General features: G+C 32.8%; 2 protein-coding genes across 6 annotated transcripts in view; one reads left to right on the top strand and one right to left on the bottom strand.

Moving 5' to 3' along the window:
• The window catches only part of prpf31 (PRP31 pre-mRNA processing factor 31 homolog (yeast)), a 342,441-nt gene that overhangs the window by 149,130 nt on the left and 169,699 nt on the right, over nucleotides 1-23,612 (top strand). The gene's annotated exons all lie outside the window — the stretch shown is intronic.
• Nucleotides 1-23,612, bottom strand: part of zgc:158689 (uncharacterized protein LOC791177 homolog) — an 84,172-nt gene that overhangs the window by 18,239 nt on the left and 42,321 nt on the right. For 3 of the 4 annotated variants that reach the window (XM_062062481.1, XM_062062483.1, XM_062062484.1), the window contains exons 8-10: nucleotides 22,428-22,580; nucleotides 15,880-16,056; nucleotides 7,279-7,813 (exon numbers count right to left, since the gene is read on the bottom strand). In XM_062062481.1, coding sequence (XP_061918465.1) covers nucleotides 7,279-7,813; nucleotides 15,880-16,056; nucleotides 22,428-22,580 — 865 coding nt within the window. The remainder of the gene's footprint in view (nucleotides 1-7,278; nucleotides 7,814-15,879; nucleotides 16,057-22,427; nucleotides 22,581-23,612) is intronic. The other variant, XM_062062482.1, reaches the window with a different exon arrangement.

Below are 23,612 nucleotides of genomic sequence, written 5' to 3'. Positions count from 1 at the left end.
TCATGGATTTGATACTTGGCATCATCTTACACGTACAACAATTTTTCCTCTGTCGTCATGCTAACGTTAGCATGCTAACTTTAACATGCTAATGTTTTATGCTAGCATTTTTGCTAATTTCATTCATGTAAACCTAAAAATCATGGATTTTGATACTTGGCGCCATCTTACACTAACGACAATTTTTCCTCTGTCGTCATGCTAACGTTAGCATGCTAATGTTTTATGCTAGCATTTTTGCTAATTTCATTCATATTAACCCAAAAATCATGGATTTGATACTTGGCGTCCTCTTACACGTACAACAATTTTTCCTCTGTCGTCATGCTAACGTTAGCATGCTAACTTTAACATGCTAATGTTTTATGCTAGCATTTTTGCTAATTTCATTCATGTAAACCTAAAAATCATGGATTTTGATACTTGGCGCCATCTTACACTAACGACAATTTTTCCTCTGCCGTCATGCTAATGTTAGCATGCTAATGTTTTATGCTAGCATTTTTGCTAATTTCATTCATATTAACCCAAAAGTCATGGATTTTGATACTTGGCGTCATCTTACACGTACAACAATTTTTCCTCTGTCGTCATGCTAACGTTAGCATGCTAACTTTAACATGCTAATGTTTTATGCTAGCATTTTTGCTAATTTCATTCATGTAAACCTAAAAATCATGGATTTTGATACTTGGCGCCATCTTACAAGTACGACAATTTTTCCTCTGTCGTCATGCTAACGTTAGCATGCTAATGTTTTATGCTAGCATTTTTGCTAATTTCATACATAATAACACAAAAATCATGGATTTGATACTTGGCGTCATCTTACACGTACAACAATTTTTCCTCTGTCGTCATGCTAACGTTAGCATGCTAACTTTAACATGCTAATGTTTTATGCTAGCATTTTTGCCAATTTCATTCATGTAAACCTAAAAATCATGGATTTTGATACTTGGCGCCATCTTACACTAACGACAATTTTTCCTCTGTCGTCATGCTAACGTTAGCATGCTAATGTTTTATGCTAGCATTTTTGCTAATTTCATACATAATAACACAAAAATCATGGATTTGATACTTGGCGTCATCTTACACGTACAACAATTTTTCCTCTGTCGTCATGCTAACGTTAGCATGCTAACTTTAACATGCTAATGTTTTATGCTAGCATTTTTGCTCATTTCATTCATGTAAACCTAAAAATCATGGATTTTGATACTTGGCGCCATCTTACACTAACGACAATTTTTCCTCTGTCGTCATGCTAACGTTAGCATGCTAATGTTTTATGCTAGCATTTTTGCTAATTTCATTCATATTAACCCAAAAATCATGGATTTGATACTTGGCGTCATCTTACACGTACAACAATTTTTCCTCTGTCGTCATGCTAACGTTAGCATGCTAACTTTAACATGCTAATGTTTTATGCTAGCATTTTTGCTAATTACATTCATGTAAACCTAAAAATCATGGATTTTGATACTTGGCGCCATCTTACACTAACGACAATTTTTCCTCTGTCGTCATGCTAACGTTAGCATGCTAATGTTTTATGCTAGCATTTTTGCTAATTTCATTCATATTAACCCAAAAATCATGGATTTGATACTTGGCGTCATCTTACACGTACAACAATTTTTCCTCTGTCGTCATGCTAACGTTAGCATGCTAACTTTAACATGCTAATGTTTTATGCTAGCATTTTTGCTAATTTCATTCATGTAAACCTAAAAATCATGGATTTTGATACTTGGCGCCATCTTACACTAACGACAATTTTTCCTCTGCCGTCATGCTAATGTTAGCATGCTAATGTTTTATGCTAGCATTTTTGCTAATTTCATTCATATTAACCCAAAAGTCATGGATTTTGATACTTGGCGTCATCTTACACGTACAACAATTTTTCCTCTGTCGTCATGCTAACGTTAGCATGCTAACTTTAACATGCTAATGTTTTATGCTAGCATTTTTGCTAATTTCATTCATGTAAACCTAAAAATCATGGATTTTGATACTTGGCGCCATCTTACAAGTACGACAATTTTTCCTCTGTCGTCATGCTAACGTTAGCATGCTAATGTTTTATGCTAGCATTTTTGCTAATTTCATACATAATAACACAAAAATCATGGATTTGATACTTGGCGTCATCTTACACGTACAACAATTTTTCCTCTGTCGTCATGCTAACGTTAGCATGCTAACTTTAACATGCTAATGTTTTATGCTAGCATTTTTGCTAATTTCATTCATGTAAACCTAAAAATCATGGATTTTGATACTTGGCGCCATCTTACACTAACGACAATTTTTCCTCTGTCGTCATGCTAACGTTAGCATGCTAATGTTTTATGCTAGCATTTTTGCTAATTTCATACATAATAACACAAAAATCATGGATTTGATACTTGGCGTCATCTTACACGTACAACAATTTTTCCTCTGTCGTCATGCTAACGTTAGCATGCTAACTTTAACATGCTAATGTTTTATGCTAGCATTTTTGCTCATTTCATTCATGTAAACCTAAAAATCATGGATTTTGATACTTGGCGCCATCTTACACTAACGACAATTTTTCCTCTGTCGTCATGCTAACGTTAGCATGCTAATGTTTTATGCTAGCATTTTTGCTAATTTCATTCATATTAACCCAAAAATCATGGATTTGATACTTGGCGTCATCTTACACGTACAACAATTTTTCCTCTGTCGTCATGCTAACGTTAGCATGCTAACTTTAACATGCTAATGTTTTATGCTAGCATTTTTGCTAATTTCATTCATGTAAACCTAAAAATCATGGATTTTGATACTTGGCGCCATCTTACACTAACGACAATTTTTCCTCTGCCGTCATGCTAATGTTAGCATGCTAATGTTTTATGCTAGCATTTTTGCTAATTTCATTCATATTAACCCAAAAGTCATGGATTTTGATACTTGGCGTCATCTTACACGTACAACAATTTTTCCTCTGTCGTCATGCTAACGTTAGCATGCTAACTTTAACATGCTAATGTTTTATGCTAGCATTTTTGCTCATTTCATTCATGTAAACCTAAAAATCATGGATTTTGATACTTGGCGCCATCTTACAAGTACGACAATTTTTCCTCTGTCGTCATGCTAACGTTAGCATGCTAATGTTTTATGCTAGCATTTTTGCTAATTTCATACATAATAACACAAAAATCATGGATTTGATACTTGGCGTCATCTTACACGTACAACAATTTTTCCTCTGTCGTCATGCTAACGTTAGCATGCTAACTTTAACATGCTAATGTTTTATGCTATCATTTTTGCTAATTTCATTCATGTAAACCTAAAAATCATGGATTTTGATACTTGGCGCCATCTTACACTAACGACAATTTTTCCCCTGCCGTCATGCTAATGTTAGCATGCTAATGTTTTATGCTAGCATTTTTGCTAATTTCATTCATATTAACCCAAAAATCATGGATTTTGATACTTGGCGTCATCTTACACATACAACAATTTTTCCTCTGTTGTCATGCTAACGTTAGCATGCTAACTTTAACATGCTAATGTTTTATGCTAGCATTTTTGCTAATTTCATTTATATTAACCCAAAAATCATGGATTTTGATACTTGGCGTCATCATACACGTACAACAATTTTTCCTCTGTCGTCATGCTAACGTTAGCATGCTAACTTTAACATGCTAATGTTTTATGCTAGCATTTTTGCTAATTTCATTCATGTAAATCTAAAAATCATGGATTTTGATACTTGGCGCCATCTTACACTAACGACAATTTTTCCTCTGTCGTCATGCTAACGTTAGCATGCTAATGTTTTATGCTAGCATTTTTGCTAATTTCATTCATATTGACCCAAAAATCATGGATTTGATACTTGGCGTCATCTTACACGTACAACAATTTTTCCTCTGTCGTCATGCTAACGTTAGCATGCTAACTTTAACATGCTAATGTTTTATGCTAGCATTTTTGCTAATTTCATTCATGTAAACCTAAAAATCATGGATTTTGATACTTGGCGCCATCTTACACTAACGACAATTTTTCCTCGGTCGTCATGCTAACGTTAGCATGCTAATGTTTTATGCTAGCATTTTTGCTAATTTCATTCATATTAACCCAAAAATCATGGATTTGATACTTGGCGTCATCTTACACGTACAACAATTTTTCCTCTGTCGTCATGCTAACGTTAGCATGCTAATGTTTTATGCTAGCATTTTTGCTAATTTCATTCATATTAACCCAAAAATCATGGATTTGATACTTGGCGTCATCTTACACTTACAACAATTTTTCCCCTGTCGTCATGCTAACGTTAGCATGCTAACTTTAACATGCTAATGTTTTATGCTAGCATTTTTGCTAATTTCATTCATGTAAACCTAAAAATCATGGATTTTGATACTTGGCGCCATCTTACACTAACGACAATTTTTCCTCTGTCGTCATGCTAACGTTAGCATGCTAATGTTTTATGCTAGCATTTTTGCTAATTTCACTCATATTAACCCAAAAGTCATGGATTTTGATACTTGGCGTCATCTTACAAGTACGACAATTTTTCCTCTGTCGTCATGCTAACGTTAGCATGCTAACTTTAACATGCTAATGTTTTATGCTAGCATTTTTGCTAATTTCATTCATATAAAACTAAAAATCATGGATTTTGATACTTGCCGCCATCGTACAAGTACGACAATTTTTCCTCTGTCGTCATGCTAACGTCAGCATGCTAACTTTAACATGCTAATGTTTTATGCTAGCATTTTTGCTAATTTCATTCATATAAAACTAAAAATCATGGATTTTGATACTTGGTGTCATCTTACAAGTACGACAATTTTTCCTCTGTCGTCATGCTAATGTTAGCATGCTAACTTTAACATGCTAATGTTTTATGCTAGCATTTTTGCTAATTTCATTCATATAAACCCAAAAATCATGGATTTTGATACTTGGTGCCATCTTACAAGTACGACAATTTTTCCTCTGTCGTCATGCTAACGTTCTATGCTAGCATTTTTGCTAATTTCATTCATATAAACCCAAAAATCATGGATTTTGATACTTGCCGTTATCTTACGAGTATGGCAATTTTTCCTCTGTCGTCATGCTAACATTAGCATGCTAATGTTTATGCTAGCATTTTTGCTAATGTCATTCGTATAAACCTAAAAATAATGGATTTTGATACTTGGCGCCATCTTACACGTACAACAATTTTTCCTCTGTCGGCATGCTAAGGTTAGCATGCTAACGTTTTATACTAGCATTTTTGTTAATTTAATTCATATAAACCCAAAAATCATGGATTTTGATACTTGGCGTCATCTTACAAGTACGGCAATTTTTCCTCTGTCGTCATGCTAACGTTAGCATGCTAACTTTAACATGCTAATGTTTTATGCTAGCATTTTTACTAATTTCATTCATATAAACCCCAAAATCATGAATTTTGATACTTGGCGTCATCTTACATGTACGACAATTTTTCCTCTGTCGTCATGCTAACGTTAGCATGCTAACTTTAACATGCTAATGTTTTATGCTAGCATTTTTGCTAATTTCATTCATATAAACCCAAAAATCATGGATTTTGATACTTGCCGCCATCGTACAAGTACGACAATTTTTCCTCTGTCGTCATGCTAATGTTAGCATGCTAACTTTAACATGCTAATGTTTTATGCTAGCATTTTTGCTCATTTCATCCACATAAACCCCAAAATCATGAATTTTGATACTTGCCGCCATCGTACAAGTACGACAATTTTTCGTCTGTCGTCATGCTAACATTAGCATGCTAATGTTTGTGCAAGCATTTTTGCTAATGTCATTCGTATAAACCTAAAAATCATGGATTTTGATACTTGGCGCCATCTTACACGTACAACAATTTTTCCTCTGTCGTCATGCTAAGGTTAGCATGCTAACGTTTTATGCTAGCATTTTTGCTAATTTCATTCATAAAAAACTAAAAATCATGGATTTTGATACTTGGCGCCATCTTACAAGTACGACAATTTTTCTTCTGTCGTCATGCTAACGTTAGCATGCTAACTTTAACATGCTAATGTTTTATGCTAGCATTTTTGCTAATTTCATACATATAAACCTAAAAATCAAGGATTTTGATACTTGCCGCCATCGTACAAGTACGACAATTTTTCCTCTGTCGTCATGCTAACATTAGCATGCTAATGTTTATGCTAGCATTTTTGCTAATGTCATTCGTATAAACCTAAAAATCATGGATTTTGATACTTGGCGCCATCTTACACATACAACAATTTTTCCTCTGTCGTCATTCTAAGGTTAGCATGCTAACGTTTTATGCTAGCATTTTTGCTAATTTCATTCATATAAAACTAAAAATCATGTATTTTTATACTTGGCGTCATCTTACACGTACAACAATTTTTCCTCTGTCGTCATGCTAACGTTCTATGCTAGCATTTTTGCTCATTTCATTCATATAAACCCCAAAATCATGAATTTTGATACTTGGCGTCATCTTACATGTACGACAATTTTTCCTCTGTTGTCATGCTAACGTTAGCATGCTAACTTTAACATGCTAACTTTAACATGCTAATGTTTTATGCTAGCATTTTTGCTAATTTCATACATATACACCTAAAAATCAAGGATTTTGATACTCGCCGACATCGTACAAGTACGACAATTTTTCCTCCGTCGTCATGCTAACGTTAGCATGCTAACTTTAACATGCTAACTTTAACATGCTAATGTTTTATGCTAGCATTTTTGCTAATTTCATACATATAAACCTAAAAATCAAGGATTTTGATACTCGCCGCCATCGTACAAGTACGACAATTTTTCCTCTGTCGTCATGCTAACGTTAGCATGCTAACTTTAACATGCTAACTTTAACATGCTAATGTTTTATGCTAGCATTTTTGCTAATTTCATACATATAAACCTAAAAATCAAGGATTTTGATACTCGCCGCCATCGTACAAGTACGACAATTTTTCCTCTGTCGTCATGCTAACGTTAGCATGCTAACTTTAACATGCTAACTTTAACATGCTAATGTTTTATGCTAGCATTTTTGCTAATTTCATACATATAAACCTAAAAATCAAGGATTTTGATACTCGCCGCCATCGTACAAGTACGACAATTTTTCCTCCGCCGTCATGCTAACGTTAGCATACAAACCTAAACATCATGGCATTCGATACTCGGCGCCATCTTGCAAGTACACTTTGTGGTGCAGCTTACCCGGAAAGCCAGCCGGCCTCACTTCGCCGCCGGGCCTCCTGGGTAGAGGAAGCGTGGACGTGCCGCACATGTCGGCGGCCTTCATCAGCCAAGGCGGCGTGCTGTTACCTGCCGGCCCCGCCCCCTGGTGCACAGGTGTGACGGCCCTGGAGAGGGGGGCGCTGTGGGGCAGCGGCGGGCTGTGCGGGATGGCGAGGGTCACGCCCCCGGACGGCGACACCTGCTTGACGGACATGACGGTGGAGGGGATGAGGCTGGGCGACAGGTTGATGGTGTTGGCGGCCATGAGGAGGGAGGTGGTGGTGTCGGCCTGGGAGGTGGTGGTGTCGACCGGGGCCGCCCAGGTGGACACACCCGGAGGGGAGCTGCTGTGCTGTGGAGATCCTCCCCTGGAGAAGTCCTGCGAGGTGGGCGGGGAGTCCGGAGCACAGGAGTCGCTCTGGGAGGACGAGGAAGGAAGTGAGCGCTGCTGCGGCTGCGAGCGACCTCCGTTTAACAGCGGTGGCACTTCCTGAACTGACGACCTCTGCAGAACCTTGTCAAGGTCACACAATCAATGACGAGGTCAAAAAGGAAGTCCTCTTCTATGCAAACTTTGAAAGAACGCCCGTGTTTGTTAGCGTGCTTCTTAAAGGGGAAGTGCACTTCTTCTTGGGACTGTTGTCACACAACACGTGTTCTGAGTTGTAAAAGAAGGCAAGTAAGAGGTGGCTAACAAGGCAGCTAATGGGAGCGCTACATTGCACCCGTAGAACCCTTTCAACAACACCCATGTAGACTTATCTTATGCTAATGTTAGCATGCTAGCATCTTTGCTAATTTCATTCGTATAAACCTAAAAATCATGGATTTTGACATTAGGCGCCATCTTACAACTACACAAACTTGTCCTATCTTATCATGCTAATGTTAGCATGCTAGCATTTTTGCTAATTTCATTCATATAAACCTAAAAATCATGCATTTTGATATTAGGCGCCATCTTACAAGCACGCTAACTTTTCTTATCTTATCATGCTAATGTTAGCATGCTAGCATTTTTGCTCATTTCATTCGTATAAACCTAAAAATCATGCATTTTGATATTAGGCGCCATCTTACAAGTACGCTAACTTTTCTTATCTTATCATGCTAATGTTAGCATGCTAGCATTTTTGCTAATTTCATTCGTATAAACCTAAAAATCATGCATTTTGATATTAGGCGCCATCTTACAAGTATGCAAACTTTTCCTATCTTATCATGCTATTGTTAGCATGCTAGCATTTTTTTTGCTAATTTCATTCATATAAACCTAAAAATCATGGATTTTAATATTAGGCGCCATCTTACAAGTATGCAACATTTTCCTATCTTATCATGCTAATGTTAGCATGCTAGCATTTTTGCTAATTTCATTCGTATAAACCTAAAAATCATGCATTTTGATATTAGGCGCCATCTTACAAGTATGCAAACTTGTCCTATCTCATCATGCTATTGTTAGCATGCTAGCATTTTTTTTGCTAATTCCATTCGTATAAACCTAAAAATCATGGAATTTGATACTTGGCGCCATCTTACAAGTACGCTAACTTTTCTTATCTCGTCATGCTATTGTTAGCATGCTAGCATTTTTGCTAATGTCATTCATATAAACTTAAAAACCATGCATTTTATACTTGGCGCCATTTTACAACTACACAAACTTGTCATGCTATTGTTAGCATGCTAGCATTTTTGCTCATTTCATTCATATAAACCTAAAAATCATGGATTTTGATACTTGGCGCCATCTTACAAGTACGCTAACTTGTCCTATCTCATCATGCTATTGTTAGCATGCTAGCATTTTTGGTCATTTAATTCATATAAACCTAAAAAGCATGGGTTTTGATATTAGGCGCCATCTTACAAGTACGCTAACTTTTCTTATGTCGTCATGCTATTGTTAGCATGCTAGCATTTTTGCTAATGTCATTCATATAAACTTAAAAACCAAGGATTTTTATACTTGGCGCCATTTTACAACTACACAAACTTGTCCTATCTTATCATGCTATTGTTAGCATGCTAGCATTTTTGCTCATTTCATTCATATAAACCTAAAAATCATGCATTTTGATATTAGGCGCCATCTTACAAGTATGCTAACTTGTCCTATCTCATCACGCTATTGTTAGCATGCTAGCATTTTTGGTCATTTAATTCATATAAACCTAAAAAGCATGGGTTTTGATATTAGGCGCCATCTTACAAGTACGCTAACTTTTCTTATCTCGTCATGCTATTGTTAGCATGCTAGCATTTTTGCTAATGTCATTCATATAAACTTAAAAACCATGCATTTTTATACTTGGCGCCATTTTACAACTACACAAACTTGTCCTATCTTATCATGCTATTGTTGGCATGCTAGCATTTTTGCTCATTTCATTCATATAAACCTAAAAATCATGGATTTTGACACTTGGTGCTATCTTACAACTATGCAAACTTTTCCTATCTTATCATGCTTATGTTAGCATTCTAGCATTTTTGCTAATTTCATTCATATAAACCTAAAAATCATGCATTTTGATATTAGGCGCCATCTTACAAGTATGCAAACTTGTCCTATCTCCTCATGCTATTGTTAGCATGCTAGCATTTTTTTTGCTAATTTCATTCGTATAAACCTAAAAATCATGGATTTTGATACTTGGCGCCATCTTACAAGTACGCTAACTTGTCCTATCTCATCATGCTATTGTTAGCATGCTAGCATTTTTGGTCATTTAATTCATATAAACCTAAAAAGCATGGGTTTTGATATTAGGCGCCATCTTACAAGTACGCTAACTTTTCTTATCTTGTCATGCTATTGTTAGCATGCTAGCATTTTTGCTAATGTCATTCATATAAACTTAAAAACCGTGGATTTTATACTTGGCGCCATTTTACAACTATACAAACTTGTCCTATCGTATCATGCTATTGTTAGCATGCTAGCATTTTTGCTCATTTCATTCATATAAACCTAAAAATCATGGATTTTGACACTTGGTGCTATCTTACAACTATGCAAACTTTTCCTATCTTATCATGCTAATGTTAGCATGCTAGCATTTTTGCTAATTTCATTCATATAAACCTAAAAATCATGCATTTTGATATTAGGCGCCATCTTACAAGTATGCAAACTTGTCCTATCTCATCATGCTATTTTTAGCATGCTAGCATTTTTTTTGCTAATTTCATTCGTATAAACCTAAAAATCATGGATTTTGATACTTGGCGCCATCTTACAAGTACGCTAACTTGTCCTATCGCATCATGCTATTGTTAGCATGCTAGCATTTTTGGTCATTTAATTCATATAAACCTAAAAAGCATGGGTTTTGATATTAGGCGCCATCTTACAAGTACGCTAACTTTTCTTATCTCATCATGCTATTGTTAGCATGCTAGCATTTTTTTTGCTAATTTCATTCATATAAACCTAAAAATCATGCATTTTGATATTAGGCGCCATCTTACAACGATGCAAACTTTTCCTATCTTATCATGCTAATGTTAGCATGCTAGCATTTTTGCTAATTTCATTCATATAAACCTAAAAATCATGCATTTTGATATTAGGCGCCATCTTACAAGTATGCAAACTTGTCCTATCTCATCATGCTATTGTTAGCATGCTAGCGTTTTTTTTGCTAATTTCATTCGTATAAACCTAAAAATCATGGATTTTGATACTTGGCGCCATCTTACAAGTACGCTAACTTGTCCTATCTCGTCATGCTATTGTTAGCATGCTAGCATTTTTGCTAATGTCATTCATATAAACTTAAAAACCAAGGATTTTTATACTTGGCGCCATTTTACAACTACACAAACTTGTCCTATCTTATCATGCTATTGTTAGCATGCTAGCATTTTTGCTCATTTCATTCATATAAACCTAAAAATCATGGATTTTGACACTTGGTGCTATCTTACAACGATGCAAACTTTTCCTATCTTATCATGCTAATGTTAGCCTGCTAGCATTTTTGCTAATTTCATTCATATAAACCTAAAAATCATGGATTTTGATATTAGGCGCCATCTTACAAGTATGCAAACTTGTCCTATCTCATCATGCTATTGTTAGCATGCTAGCATTTTTTTTTTGCTAATTTCATTCGTATAAACCTAAAAATCATGCATTTTGATACTTGGCGCCATCTTACAAGTATGCAAACTTGTCCTATCTTATCATGCTATTGTTAGCATGCTAGCATTTTTGCTCATTTCATTCATATAAACCTAAAAATCATGGATTTTGACACTTGGCGCCATCTTACAACGATGCAAACTTTTCCTATCTTATCATGCTAATGTTAGCATGCTAGCATTTTTGCTAATTTCATTCATATAAACCTAAAAATCATGCATTTTGATATTAGGCGCCATCTTACAAGTATGCAAACTTGTCCTATCTCATCATGCTATTGTTAGCATGCTAGCATTTTTTTTGCTAATTTCATTCGTATAAACCTAAAAATCATGGATTTTGATACTTGGCGCCATCTTACAAGTACGCTAACTTGTCCTATCTCATCATGCTATTGTTAGCATGCTAGCATTTTTGCTAATGTCATTTATATAAACCTAAAAATCATGGATTTTGACACTTGGTGCTATCTTACAACCATGCAAACTTTTCCTATCTTATCATGCTAATGTTAGCATGCTAGCATTTTTGCTTATTTCATTCATATAAACCTAAAAATCATGCATTTTGATATTAGGTGCCATCTTACAAGTATGCAAACTTGTCCTATCTTATCATGCTATTGTTAGCATGCTAGCATTTTTGCTCATTTCATTCATATAAACCTAAAAATCATGGATTTTGACACTTGGCGCCATCTTACAACGATGCAAACTTTTCCTATCTTATCATGCTAATGTTAGCATGCTAGCATTTTTGCTAATTTCATTCATATAAACCTAAAAATCATGCATTTTGATATTAGGCGCCATCTTACAAGTATGCAAACTTGTCCTATCTCATCATGCTATTGTTAGCATGCTAGCATTTTTTTTTTGCTAATTTCATTCGTATAAACCTAAAAATCATGGATTTTGATACTTGGCGCCATCTTACAAGTACGCTAACTTGTCCTATCTCATCATGCTATTGTTAGCATGCTAGCATTTTTGGTCATTTAATTCATATAAACCTAAAAAGCATGCGTTTTGATATTAGGCGCCATCTTACAAGTACGCTAACTTTTCTTATCTCATCATGCTATTATTAGCATGCTAGCATTTTTGCTAATGTCATTCATATAAACTTAAAAACCATGGATTTTTATACTTGGCGCCATCTTACAAGTATGCAAACTTGTCCTATATTATCATGCTATTGTTAGCATGCTAGCATTTTTGCTCATTTCATTCATATAAACCTAAAAATCATGCATTTTGATATTAGGCGCCATCTTACAAGTATGCAAAGTTTTCCTATCTTATCATGCTAATGCTAGCATGCTAGCATTTTTTTTGCTAATTTAGTTCGTATAAACCTAAAAATCATGGATTTTGATACTTGGCGCCATCTTACAAGTACGCTAACTTGTCCTATCTCATCATGCTATTGTTAGCATGCTAGCATTTTTGGTCATTTAATTCATATAAACCTAAAAAGCATGGATTTTGATATTAGGCGCCATCTTACAAGTACGCTAACTTTTCTTATCTCGTCATGCTATTGTTAGCATGCTAGCATTTTTGCTAATGTCATTCATATAAACTTAAAAACCATGGATTTTTATACTTGGCGCCATTTTACAACTACACAAACTTGTCCTATCTTATCATGCTATTGTTAGCATGCTAGCATTTTTGCTCATTTCATTCATATAAACCTAAAAATCATGGATTTTGACACTTGGTGCTATCTTACAACTATGCACACTTTTCCTATCTTATCATGCTAATGTTAGCCTGCTAGCATTTTTGCTAATTTCATTCATATAAACCTAAAAATCATGCATTTTGATATTAGGCGCCATCTTACAAGTATGCAAACTTGTCCTATCTCATCATGCTATTGTTAGCCTGCTAGCATTTTTGCTAATTTCATTCGTATAAACCTAAAAATCATGGATTTTTATACTTGGCGCCATCTTACAAGTACGCTAACTTGTCCTATCTCATCATGCTATTGTTAGCATGCTAACATTTTTGCTAATGTCATTCATATAAACTTAAAAACCATGCATTTTTATACTTGGCGCCATTTTACAACTACACAAACTTGTCCTATCTTATCATGCTATTGTTGGCATGCTAGCATTTTTGCTCATTTCATCCATACAAACCTAAAAATCATGGATTTTGACACTTGGTGCTATCTTACAACTATGCAAACTTTTCCTATCTTATCATGCTAATGTTAGCCTGCTAGCATTTTTGCTAGTTTCATTCATATAAACCTAAAAATCATGCATTTTGATATTAGGCGCCATCTTACAAGTACGCTAACTTGTCCTATCTCATCATGCTATTGTTAGCATGCTAGCATTTTTTTGCTAATTTCATTCGTATAAACCTAAAAATCATGGATTTTGATACTTGCCGCCATCTTACAAGTACGCTAACTTGTCCTATCTCATCATGCTATTGTTAGCATGCTAGCATTTTTGGTCATTTAATTCATATAAACCTAAAAAGCATGGGTTTTGATATTAGGCGCCATCTTACAAGCACGCTAACTTTTCTTATCTCGTCATGCTATTGTTAGCATGCTAGCATTTTTGCTAATGTCATTCATATAAACTTAAAAACCATGCATTTTTATACTTGGCGCCATTTTACAACTACACAAACTTGTCCTATCTTATCATGCTATTGTTAGCATGCTAGCATTTTTGCTCATTTCATTCATACAAACCTAAAAATCATGGATTTTGACACTTGGTGCTATCTTACAACTATGCAAACTTTTCCTATCTTATCATGCTAATGTTAGCATGCTAGCATTTTTGCTAATTTCATTCATATAAACCTAAAAATCATGCATTTTGATATTAGGCGCCATCTTACAAGTACGCTAACTTTTCTTATCTCATCATGCTATTGTTAGCATGCTAGCATTTTTGCTAATGTCATTCATATTAACTTAAAAACCATGGATTTTTATACTTGGTGCTATCTTACAACTATGCAAACTTTTCCTATCTTATCATGCTAATGTTAGCCTGCTAGCAATTTTGCTAATTTCATTCATATAAACCTAAAAATCATGCATTTTGATATTAGGCGCCATCTTACAAGTACGCAAACTTGTCCTATCTCATCATGCCATTGTTAGCATGCTAGCATTTTTTTGCTCATTTCATTCATATAAACCTAAAAATCATGGATTTTGATACTTGGGGCCATCTTACAAGTACGCTAACTTTACTTATCTCGTCATGCTATTGTTAGTATGCTAGCATTTTTGCTAATGTCATTCATATAAACATAAAAACCATGCATTTTTATACTTGGCGCCATTTTACAACTACACAAACTTGTCCTATCTTATCATGCTATTGTTAGCATGCTAGCATTTTTGCTCATTTCATTCGTATAAACCTAAAAATCACGGATTTTGATACTTGGCGCCATCTTACAAGTATGCAAACTTGTCCTATCTCATCATGCTATTGTTAGCATGCTAGCATTTTTTTTGCTAATTTCATTCGTATGAACCTAAAAATCATGGATTTTGATATTAGGCGCCATCTTACAAGTACGCAAACTTGTCCTATCTCATCATGCTATTGTTAGCATGCTAGCATTTTTGGTCATTTAATTCATATAAACCTAAAAAGCATGAGTTTTGATATTAGGCGCCATCTTACAAGTACGCTAACTTTTCTTATCTCGTCATGCTATTGTTAGCATGCTAGCATTTTTGCTAATGTCATTCATATAAACTTAAAAACCATGCATTTTTATACTTGGCGCCATTTTACAACTACACAAACTTGTCCTATCTTATCATGCTATTGTTAGCATGCTAGCATTTTTTTGCTAATTTCATTCATATAAACCTAAAAATCATGCATTTTGATATTAGGCGCCATCTTACAAGTATGCAAACTTGTCCTATCTCATCATGCTATTGTTAGCATGCTAGCATTTTTTTGCTAATTTAATTCGTATAAACCTAAAAATCATGGATTTTGATACTTGGCGCCATCTTACAAGTACGCAAACTTTTCCTATCTCATCATGCTATTGTTAGCATGCTAGCATTTTTTTTGCTAATTTCATTCGTATAAACCTAAAAATCATGCATTTTCATACTTGGCGCCATCTTACAAGTACACTAACTTTCCCTGTCTCATCATGCTCAATTTACATGTGGTGACCTGAATATTGACAAGTATTAGTGATATTGTTATTATAGGCGCTAACGCAGAGGAACTACTTTTAGCGGCTAACTAGCTTATGCTGCTGTATTGACATATTGAGCTGCTGCATGGCCTCTGAGTTGGTGAAAGTTGATAGTAGATGACACCTGGATAGTAGAAGGTTGTGGTTCTACAATAAGTGCAGTTGCCCTTCAAGTTTCAGCTGGTGACTGCGGGAGGAGGCGGTCACCTGCTCTGGTTGGCTGCAGAGCAGCTTGGCGTGGCGAAGGACCTCGGCCATGCCGGCCGCTCCGGAGCTTTGTGGCGCCGTGTGACGCATCAGATTGAGAGCGCGCTCCGGGAGTTTGGTTGGCTGCGTGCACGACTGTTGCCACGACGACAGTTTCTGCGCCAGGAGCTCTCTCACCTGGCAACAGGACACCACAACACACTAACATTTATTTATTAATCAAACACAAATATTATAATAATCACCAATGTTTTAGCAGCAGCAGTTTTGGTATTATTCCTTTACTTTGTATTGATCTTATTTTCATTTATTTGAACCACAACAATAATAATGATTAATAGAAATAAAACCTTTGAAAAATATTATTATTAAATGAGAGCAGTAATATTCATTTATTTTATATTTATTATACTTTTACACAGTATTTTTACAACTATAATAATAATAATGATGATTAAAAATAATACATTTGAAAAATAACTAGTGTTTCTAGTAATATTTATTTATTTTCTTAATGTATTTTATTCTTACACAATACTTTTTGTCCACAACAATAATATTAAAAAAAAAAAAACATTTGAAAAATACACTCAATATTTTTATTAAACAGCAGTCGTGTTTTAGTAAGGTTTTCTTATGTTGTACTTATTTTATTCTTACATTATTTATTTTTTTAACCACAACAATCATATTTATAAAAAAATAAAAACATTTGAAGAATAGGCTAAATATCTTTATTAAATACCACTAGTGTTTTTAATAATATTTATTTATCATGTACTTATTTTATTATTACACTCCATATTTTTAACTATAAAAAACAAAAAATTTGAAATACAGACATAATATTATTATTAAATATCAGTAGTGTTTTCAGTCATATTTATTTACTTATTTTATTCTTACAGGATTTTTTTTTTAACCACAACAATAATAATATTTATAAAAAAAACAATAGATTTAAAAAATAGACATACTAATATTAATAAATAGCACTACTGTTTTTAGTAATATTTATTTTCTTAATTTATTTTATTCTTACACAATACTTTTTTTTAACCACAACAACAATAATATTAAAAACAACAATACATTTGAAAAATACACTTAATATTATTATTAAATTACAGTCGTGTCTTAGTAATATTTACTTATTTTGTGCTTATTTTATTCCTACATGATTTATTTTTAAACCACAACAATCATATTTATAAAAAAATAAAAACATTTGAAGAATAGGCTAAATATCTTTATTAAATACCACTAGTGTTTTTAATAATATTTATTTATTATGTACTTATTTTATTATTACACTCCATATTTTTTAACCACAACAATAATAATAACTATAAAAAACAAAAAATTTGAAATACAGACATAATATTATTATTAAATATCAGTAGTGTTTTCAGTCATATTTATTTACTTATTTTATTCTTACAGGATTTTTTTTTTTAACCACAACAATAATAATATTTATTAAAAAAACAATAGATTTAAAAAATAGACATACTAATATTAATAAATAGCACTACTGTTTTTAGTAATATTTATTTTCTTAATTTATTTTATTCTTACACAATACTTTTTTTAACCACAACAACAATAATATTAAAAAAAACAATACATTTGAAAAATACACTTAATATTATTATTAAATTACAGTCGTGTCTTAGTAATATTTACATATTTTGTGCTTATTTTATTCTTACATGATTTATTTTTTAACCACAACAATCATATTTATAAAAAAATAAAAACATTTGAAGAATAGGCTAAATATCTTTATTAAATACCACTAGTGTTTTTAAAAATATTTATTTATTATGTACTTATTTTATTATTACACTCCATATTTTTTAACCACAACAATAATAATAACTATAAAAAACAAAAAATTTGAAATACAGACATAATATTATTATTAAATATCAGTAGTGTTTTCAGTCATATTTATTTACTTATTTTATTCTTACAGGATTTTTTTTAACCACAACAATAATAATATTTATTAAAAAAACAATAGATTTAAAAAATAGACGTACTAATATTAATAAATAGCGCTACTGTTTTTAGTAATATTTATTTTCTTAATTTATTTTATTCTTACACAATACTTTTTTTAACCACAACAACAATAATATTAAAAACAACAATACATTTGAAAAATACACTTAATATTATTATTAAATTACAGTCGTGTCTTAGTAATATTTACTTATTTTGTGCTTATTTTATTCTTACATGATTTATTTTTTAACCACAACAATCATATTTATAAAAAAATAAAAACATTTGAAGAATAGGCTAAATATCTTTATTAAATACCACTAGTGTTTTTAATAATATTTATTTATTATGTACTTATTTTATTATTACACTCCATATTTTTTAACCACAACAATAATAATAACTATAAAAAACAAAAAATTTGAAATACAGACATAATATTATTATTAAATATCAGTAGTGTTTTCAGTCATATTTATTTACTTATTTTATTCTTACAGGATTTTTTTTTAACCACAACAATAATAATATTTATTAAAAAAAACAATAGATTTAAAAAATAGACATACTAATATTAATAAATAGCACTACTGTTTTTAGTAATATTTATTTTCTTAATTTATTTTATTCTTACACAATACTTTTTTTAACCACAACAACAATAATATTAAAAACAACAATACATTTGAAAAATACACTTAATATTATTATTAAATTACAGTCGTGTCTTAGTAATATTTACTTATTTTGTGCTTATTTTATTCTTGCATGATTTATTTTTTAACCACAACAATCATATTTATAAAAAAATAAAAACATTTGAAGAATAGGCTAAATATCTTTATTAAATACCACTAGTGTTTTTAATAATATTTATTTATTATGTACTTATTTATTATTACACTCCATATTTTTTAACCACAACAATAATAATATTAAATATTAAAAACAACAATACATTTGAAAAATACACTTAATATTATTATTAAATTACAGTCGTGTCTTAGTAATATTTACTTATTTTGTGCTTATTTTATTCTTACATGATTTATTTTTTATAATCATTTTAATAATCATATTCATAAAAAAGAATACATTTGAAAAATAGGCAAATATATTTATTAAATACCACTAGTGTTTTTAACATTATTTATTTTGTACTTATTTTATTCTTAAACTGTATATTCTCTAACCACAATAATAATAATGATTATTTAAAAACAATACATTTGAAAAATAGCCATATTATTATTAAATATCAGTAATGTTTTTTGTCATATTTTTTTATTTTGTACTTATTTTATTATTACAATCTATATTTTTTCAAACACAACAATAATAACTATAAAAAATAAAACATTTGAAAAACAGACATAATATTATTATTAAATATCAGTAGTGTTTTTGGTCATATTAATTTATTTTGTACTTATTTTATTCTTACAGGATTCATTGTTTTAACCACAACAATAATAATATTGATTAAAAAACAATAATATTAAAAAAAAAAACATTTAAAAAATACACTCAATATGATTATGAAATAGCAGTTATGTTTTTAGTAATATTGACTTATTTTGTACTTATTTTATTCTTACATGATTTATTTTTTAACCACAACAATAATCATATTCATTAAAAAAACAATACATTTGAAAAATAGGCAAAATATTATTATTAAATAACACTAATGTTTTTAATAATATTTATTTATTTTGTACTTATTTAATTCTTAAACTGTATATTTTTTTTAACCACAACAATAATAATGTACATTAAAAACAATACATTTGAAAAATAGACATATTATTGTTAAATATCAGTAATGTTTTTGGTCATATTCATTTATTTTGTACTTATTTTATTCTTACACAGTATATTTTTTAACCGCAACAATAATATAACTATAAAAAAAAACACATTTGAAAAACAGACATAAAATTATTATTAAATATCGGTAGTGTTTTTAGTCATATTCATTTATTATGTACTTATTTTATTCTTACAAGATTTATTTCTTTTAACCACAACAATAACAATCATTTTAAAAAACAATACATTTGAAAAAATAGACATAATATTATTAATAAATAGCACTAGTGTTTTTAGTAATATTTATTTTCTTAATTTATTTTATTCTTACACAATATATATTTTAAACACAACAACAATAATATTACAAAAAACAATAGATTTGAAAAAAACACTCAATAGTATTATTAAATAGCAGTTGTATTTTTAGTAATATTTACTTATTTTATTCTTACATGTTTTATTTATTAACCACAACAATAATCATATTTATATATAAAAAAAAATACATTTGAAAAATACATATAATATTTCTAAATATCAGTAATGTTTTTTGTCATATTCATTTATTTTTACTTATTTTATTCTTACACGGTTTATTTTTTAACCACAACAATAATAATAAATATAAAAAACAAACATTTAAAAAACAGACATAATTTTATTATTAAATATATATAGTGTTTTTAGTCACATTTATTTATTTTGTACTTATTTTATTCTTACAGGATTTATTTTTTAACCATAACAATAATATTTATAAGAAATAATCCCTTTGAAAAATAGACATAATATTATTATTAAATTACATTTGTGTTTTTAGTAATATTTATTTATTTTCTTAATTTATTTTATTCTTACACTGTATCATTTTTAACCACATTTGAAAAATACACTTAATATTATTATTAAATAGCAGTCGTGTTTTTAGGACTATTTACTTATTTTATATTTATTTGCGTAAGTATAAGACGTCACCTTGCAGTGGTAGTTGATGTGTGAGTATAAGACGTCACCTTGCAGTGGTGGTTGATGTGTGAGTATAAGACGTCACCTTGCAGTGGTGGTTGATGTGTGAGTATAAGACGTCACCTTGCAGTGGTGGTTGATGTGTGAGTATAAGACGTCACCTTGCAGTGGTGGTTGATGTGTGAGTATAAGACGTCACCTTGCAGTGGTGGTTGATGTGTGAGTATAAGACGTCACCTTGCAGTGGTGGTTGATGTGTGAGTATAAGACGTCACCTTGCAGTGGTGGTTGATGTGTGAATATAAGACGTCACCTTGCAGTGGTGGTTGATGTGTGAGTATAAGACGTCACCTTGCAGTGGTGGTTGATGTGTGAGTATAAGACGTCACCTTGCAGTGGTGGTTGATGTGTGAGTATAAGACGTCACCTTGCAGTGGTGGTTGATGTGTGAGTATAAGACGTCACCTTGCAGTGGTGGTTGATGTGTGAGTATAAGACGTCACCTTGCAGTGGTGGTTGATGTGTGAGTATAAGACGTCCCCTTGCAGTGGTGGTTGATGTGTGAGTATAAGACGTCACCTTGCAGTGGTGGTTGATGTGTGAGTATAAGACGTCACCTTGCAGTGGTGGTTGATGTGTGAGTATAAGACGTCACCTTGCAGTGGTGGTTGATGTGTGAGTATAAGACGTCACCTTGCAGTGGTGGTTGATGTGTGAGTATAAGACGTCCCCTTGCAGTGGTGGTTGATGTGTGAGTATAAGACGTCACCTTGCAGTGGTGGTTGATGTGTGAGTATAAGACGTCACCTTGCAGTGGTGGTTGATGTGTGAGCATAAGACGTCACCTTGCAGTGGTGGTTGATGTGTGAGTATAAGACGTCACCTTGCAGTGGTGGTTGATGTGTGAGTATAAGACGTCACCTTGCAGTGGTGGTTGATGTGTGAGTATAAGACGTCCCCTTGCAGTGGTAGTTGATGTGTGAGTATAAGACGTCACCTTGCAGTGGTAGTTGATGTGTGAGTATAAGACGTCACCTTGCAGTGGTAGTTGATGTGTGAGTATAAGACGTCACCTTGCAGTGGTGGTTGATGTGCGAGTATAAGACGTCCCCTTGCAGTGGTGGTTGATGTGTGAGTATAAGACGTCACCTTGCAATGGTAGTTGATGTGTGAGTATAAGACGTCACCTTGCAGTGGTGGTTGATGTGTGAGTGTAAGACGTCACCTTGCAGTGGTGGTTGATGTGTGAGTATAAGACGTCACCTTGCAGTGGTAGTTGATGTGTGAGTATAAGACGTCACCTTGCAATGGTAGTTGATGTGTGAGTATAAGACGTCACCTTGCAGTGGTGGTTGATGTGTGAGTATAAGACGTCACCTTGCAGTGGTGGTTGATGTGTGAGTATAAGACGTCCCCTTGCAGTGGTGGTTGATGTGTGAGTATAAGACGTCACCTTGCAGTGGTGGTTGATGTGTGAGTATAAGACGTCACCTTGCAGTGGTGGTTGATGTGTGAGTATAAGACGTCACCTTGCAGTGGTGGTTGATGTGTGAGTATAAGACGTCACCTTGCAGTGGTGGTTGATGTGTGAGTATAAGACGTCACCTTGCAGTGGTGGTTGATGTGTGAGTATAAGACGTCACCTTGCAGTGGTGGTTGATGTGTGAATATAAGACGTCACCTTGCAGTGGTGGTTGATGTGTGAGTATAAGACGTCACCTTGCAGTGGTGGTTGATGTGTGAGTATAAGACGTCACCTTGCAGTGGTAGTTGATGAGCAGCTTGCTAACACAACACTGGCGCTCCACCAGGAAGCAGTATCGCCTGCGCTCCTCAGTTAGCGCCGACCTGTAACCCGTAGCAACCAGCGTGTCCAGCTCCACCTGGCGCCGACTCATCAGCTCCACAAACTGAGGGCGGTAAGCACGGAAAAGCACGTCACTTCCTGTGCCATCACTTCCTGTGTCATCACTTCCTGTCTCACAGAAAGAGCCAAAACAATCATGGATATAATTGCCATCGAAGCTCGTTATTATGGGTGGGAATGTTAGCATGCTAATTTTTTATGTTAGCATTTTGCTAATTTTATATGTCGTATAAACCTGAAAATCAAGGATTTTGATACTTGGCGCCATCTTAGCAGTACGCTAACTTTTCCTGTGTCATAATGCTAACAATTTATGATAGCTTTTTGGCCAACGATGGCTTTTCATACGTGGCACTATCTTAAAAGTACGCTAACGTTTCCTAGGTCATCATGCTAACGTTAACATGCTAACATTTTATGATAGCTATTTTGTTAATTTTGTATGGTTTAACCTAAAAATCAAGGATTTTGATACTTGGCGCCATCCTAGCCGTACGCTAACTTTTCCTGTGTCATAATGCTAACGTTAACATGCTAACAATTTATGATAGCTTTTTTTTGCTAATTTTTTTATGTTTAAACCTAAAAACGATGGCTTTTCATACATGGCACTATCTTAAAAGTATGCTAACTTTTCCTGTGTCATAATGCTAACGTTAAGATGCTAACATTTTATAATAGCTTTTTTGCTAATTTTGTATGGTTAAACCTAAAAATCAAGGATTTTGATACTTGGCGCCATCTTAGCCGTACGCTAACTTTTCCTGTATCATAATGCTAATGTTAACATGCTAACATTTTACGATAGCTTTTTTGCAAATTTTGTATGTCTAAACCTAAAAACGATGGCTTTTCATACATGGCACTATCTTAAAAGTACGCTAACTTTTCCTAGGTCATCATGCTAAAGTTAATATGCTAACATTTTATAATAGCTTTTTTGCTAGTTTTTTATGTTTAAACCTAAAAACGATGGCTTTTCATACGTGGCACTATCTTAAAAGCATGCTAACTTTTCGTAGGTCATAATGCTAACGTTAACATGCTAACATTTTATGATTGCTATTTTGCTAAT

Source organism: Entelurus aequoreus, linkage group LG11, assembly GCF_033978785.1.
Source record: "Entelurus aequoreus isolate RoL-2023_Sb linkage group LG11, RoL_Eaeq_v1.1, whole genome shotgun sequence".
NCBI lineage: Eukaryota > Metazoa > Chordata > Actinopteri > Syngnathiformes > Syngnathidae > Entelurus > Entelurus aequoreus.
Note: the sequence above shows the minus strand (reverse complement) of the source record. Positions and strands in the feature narration are given on the sequence as shown.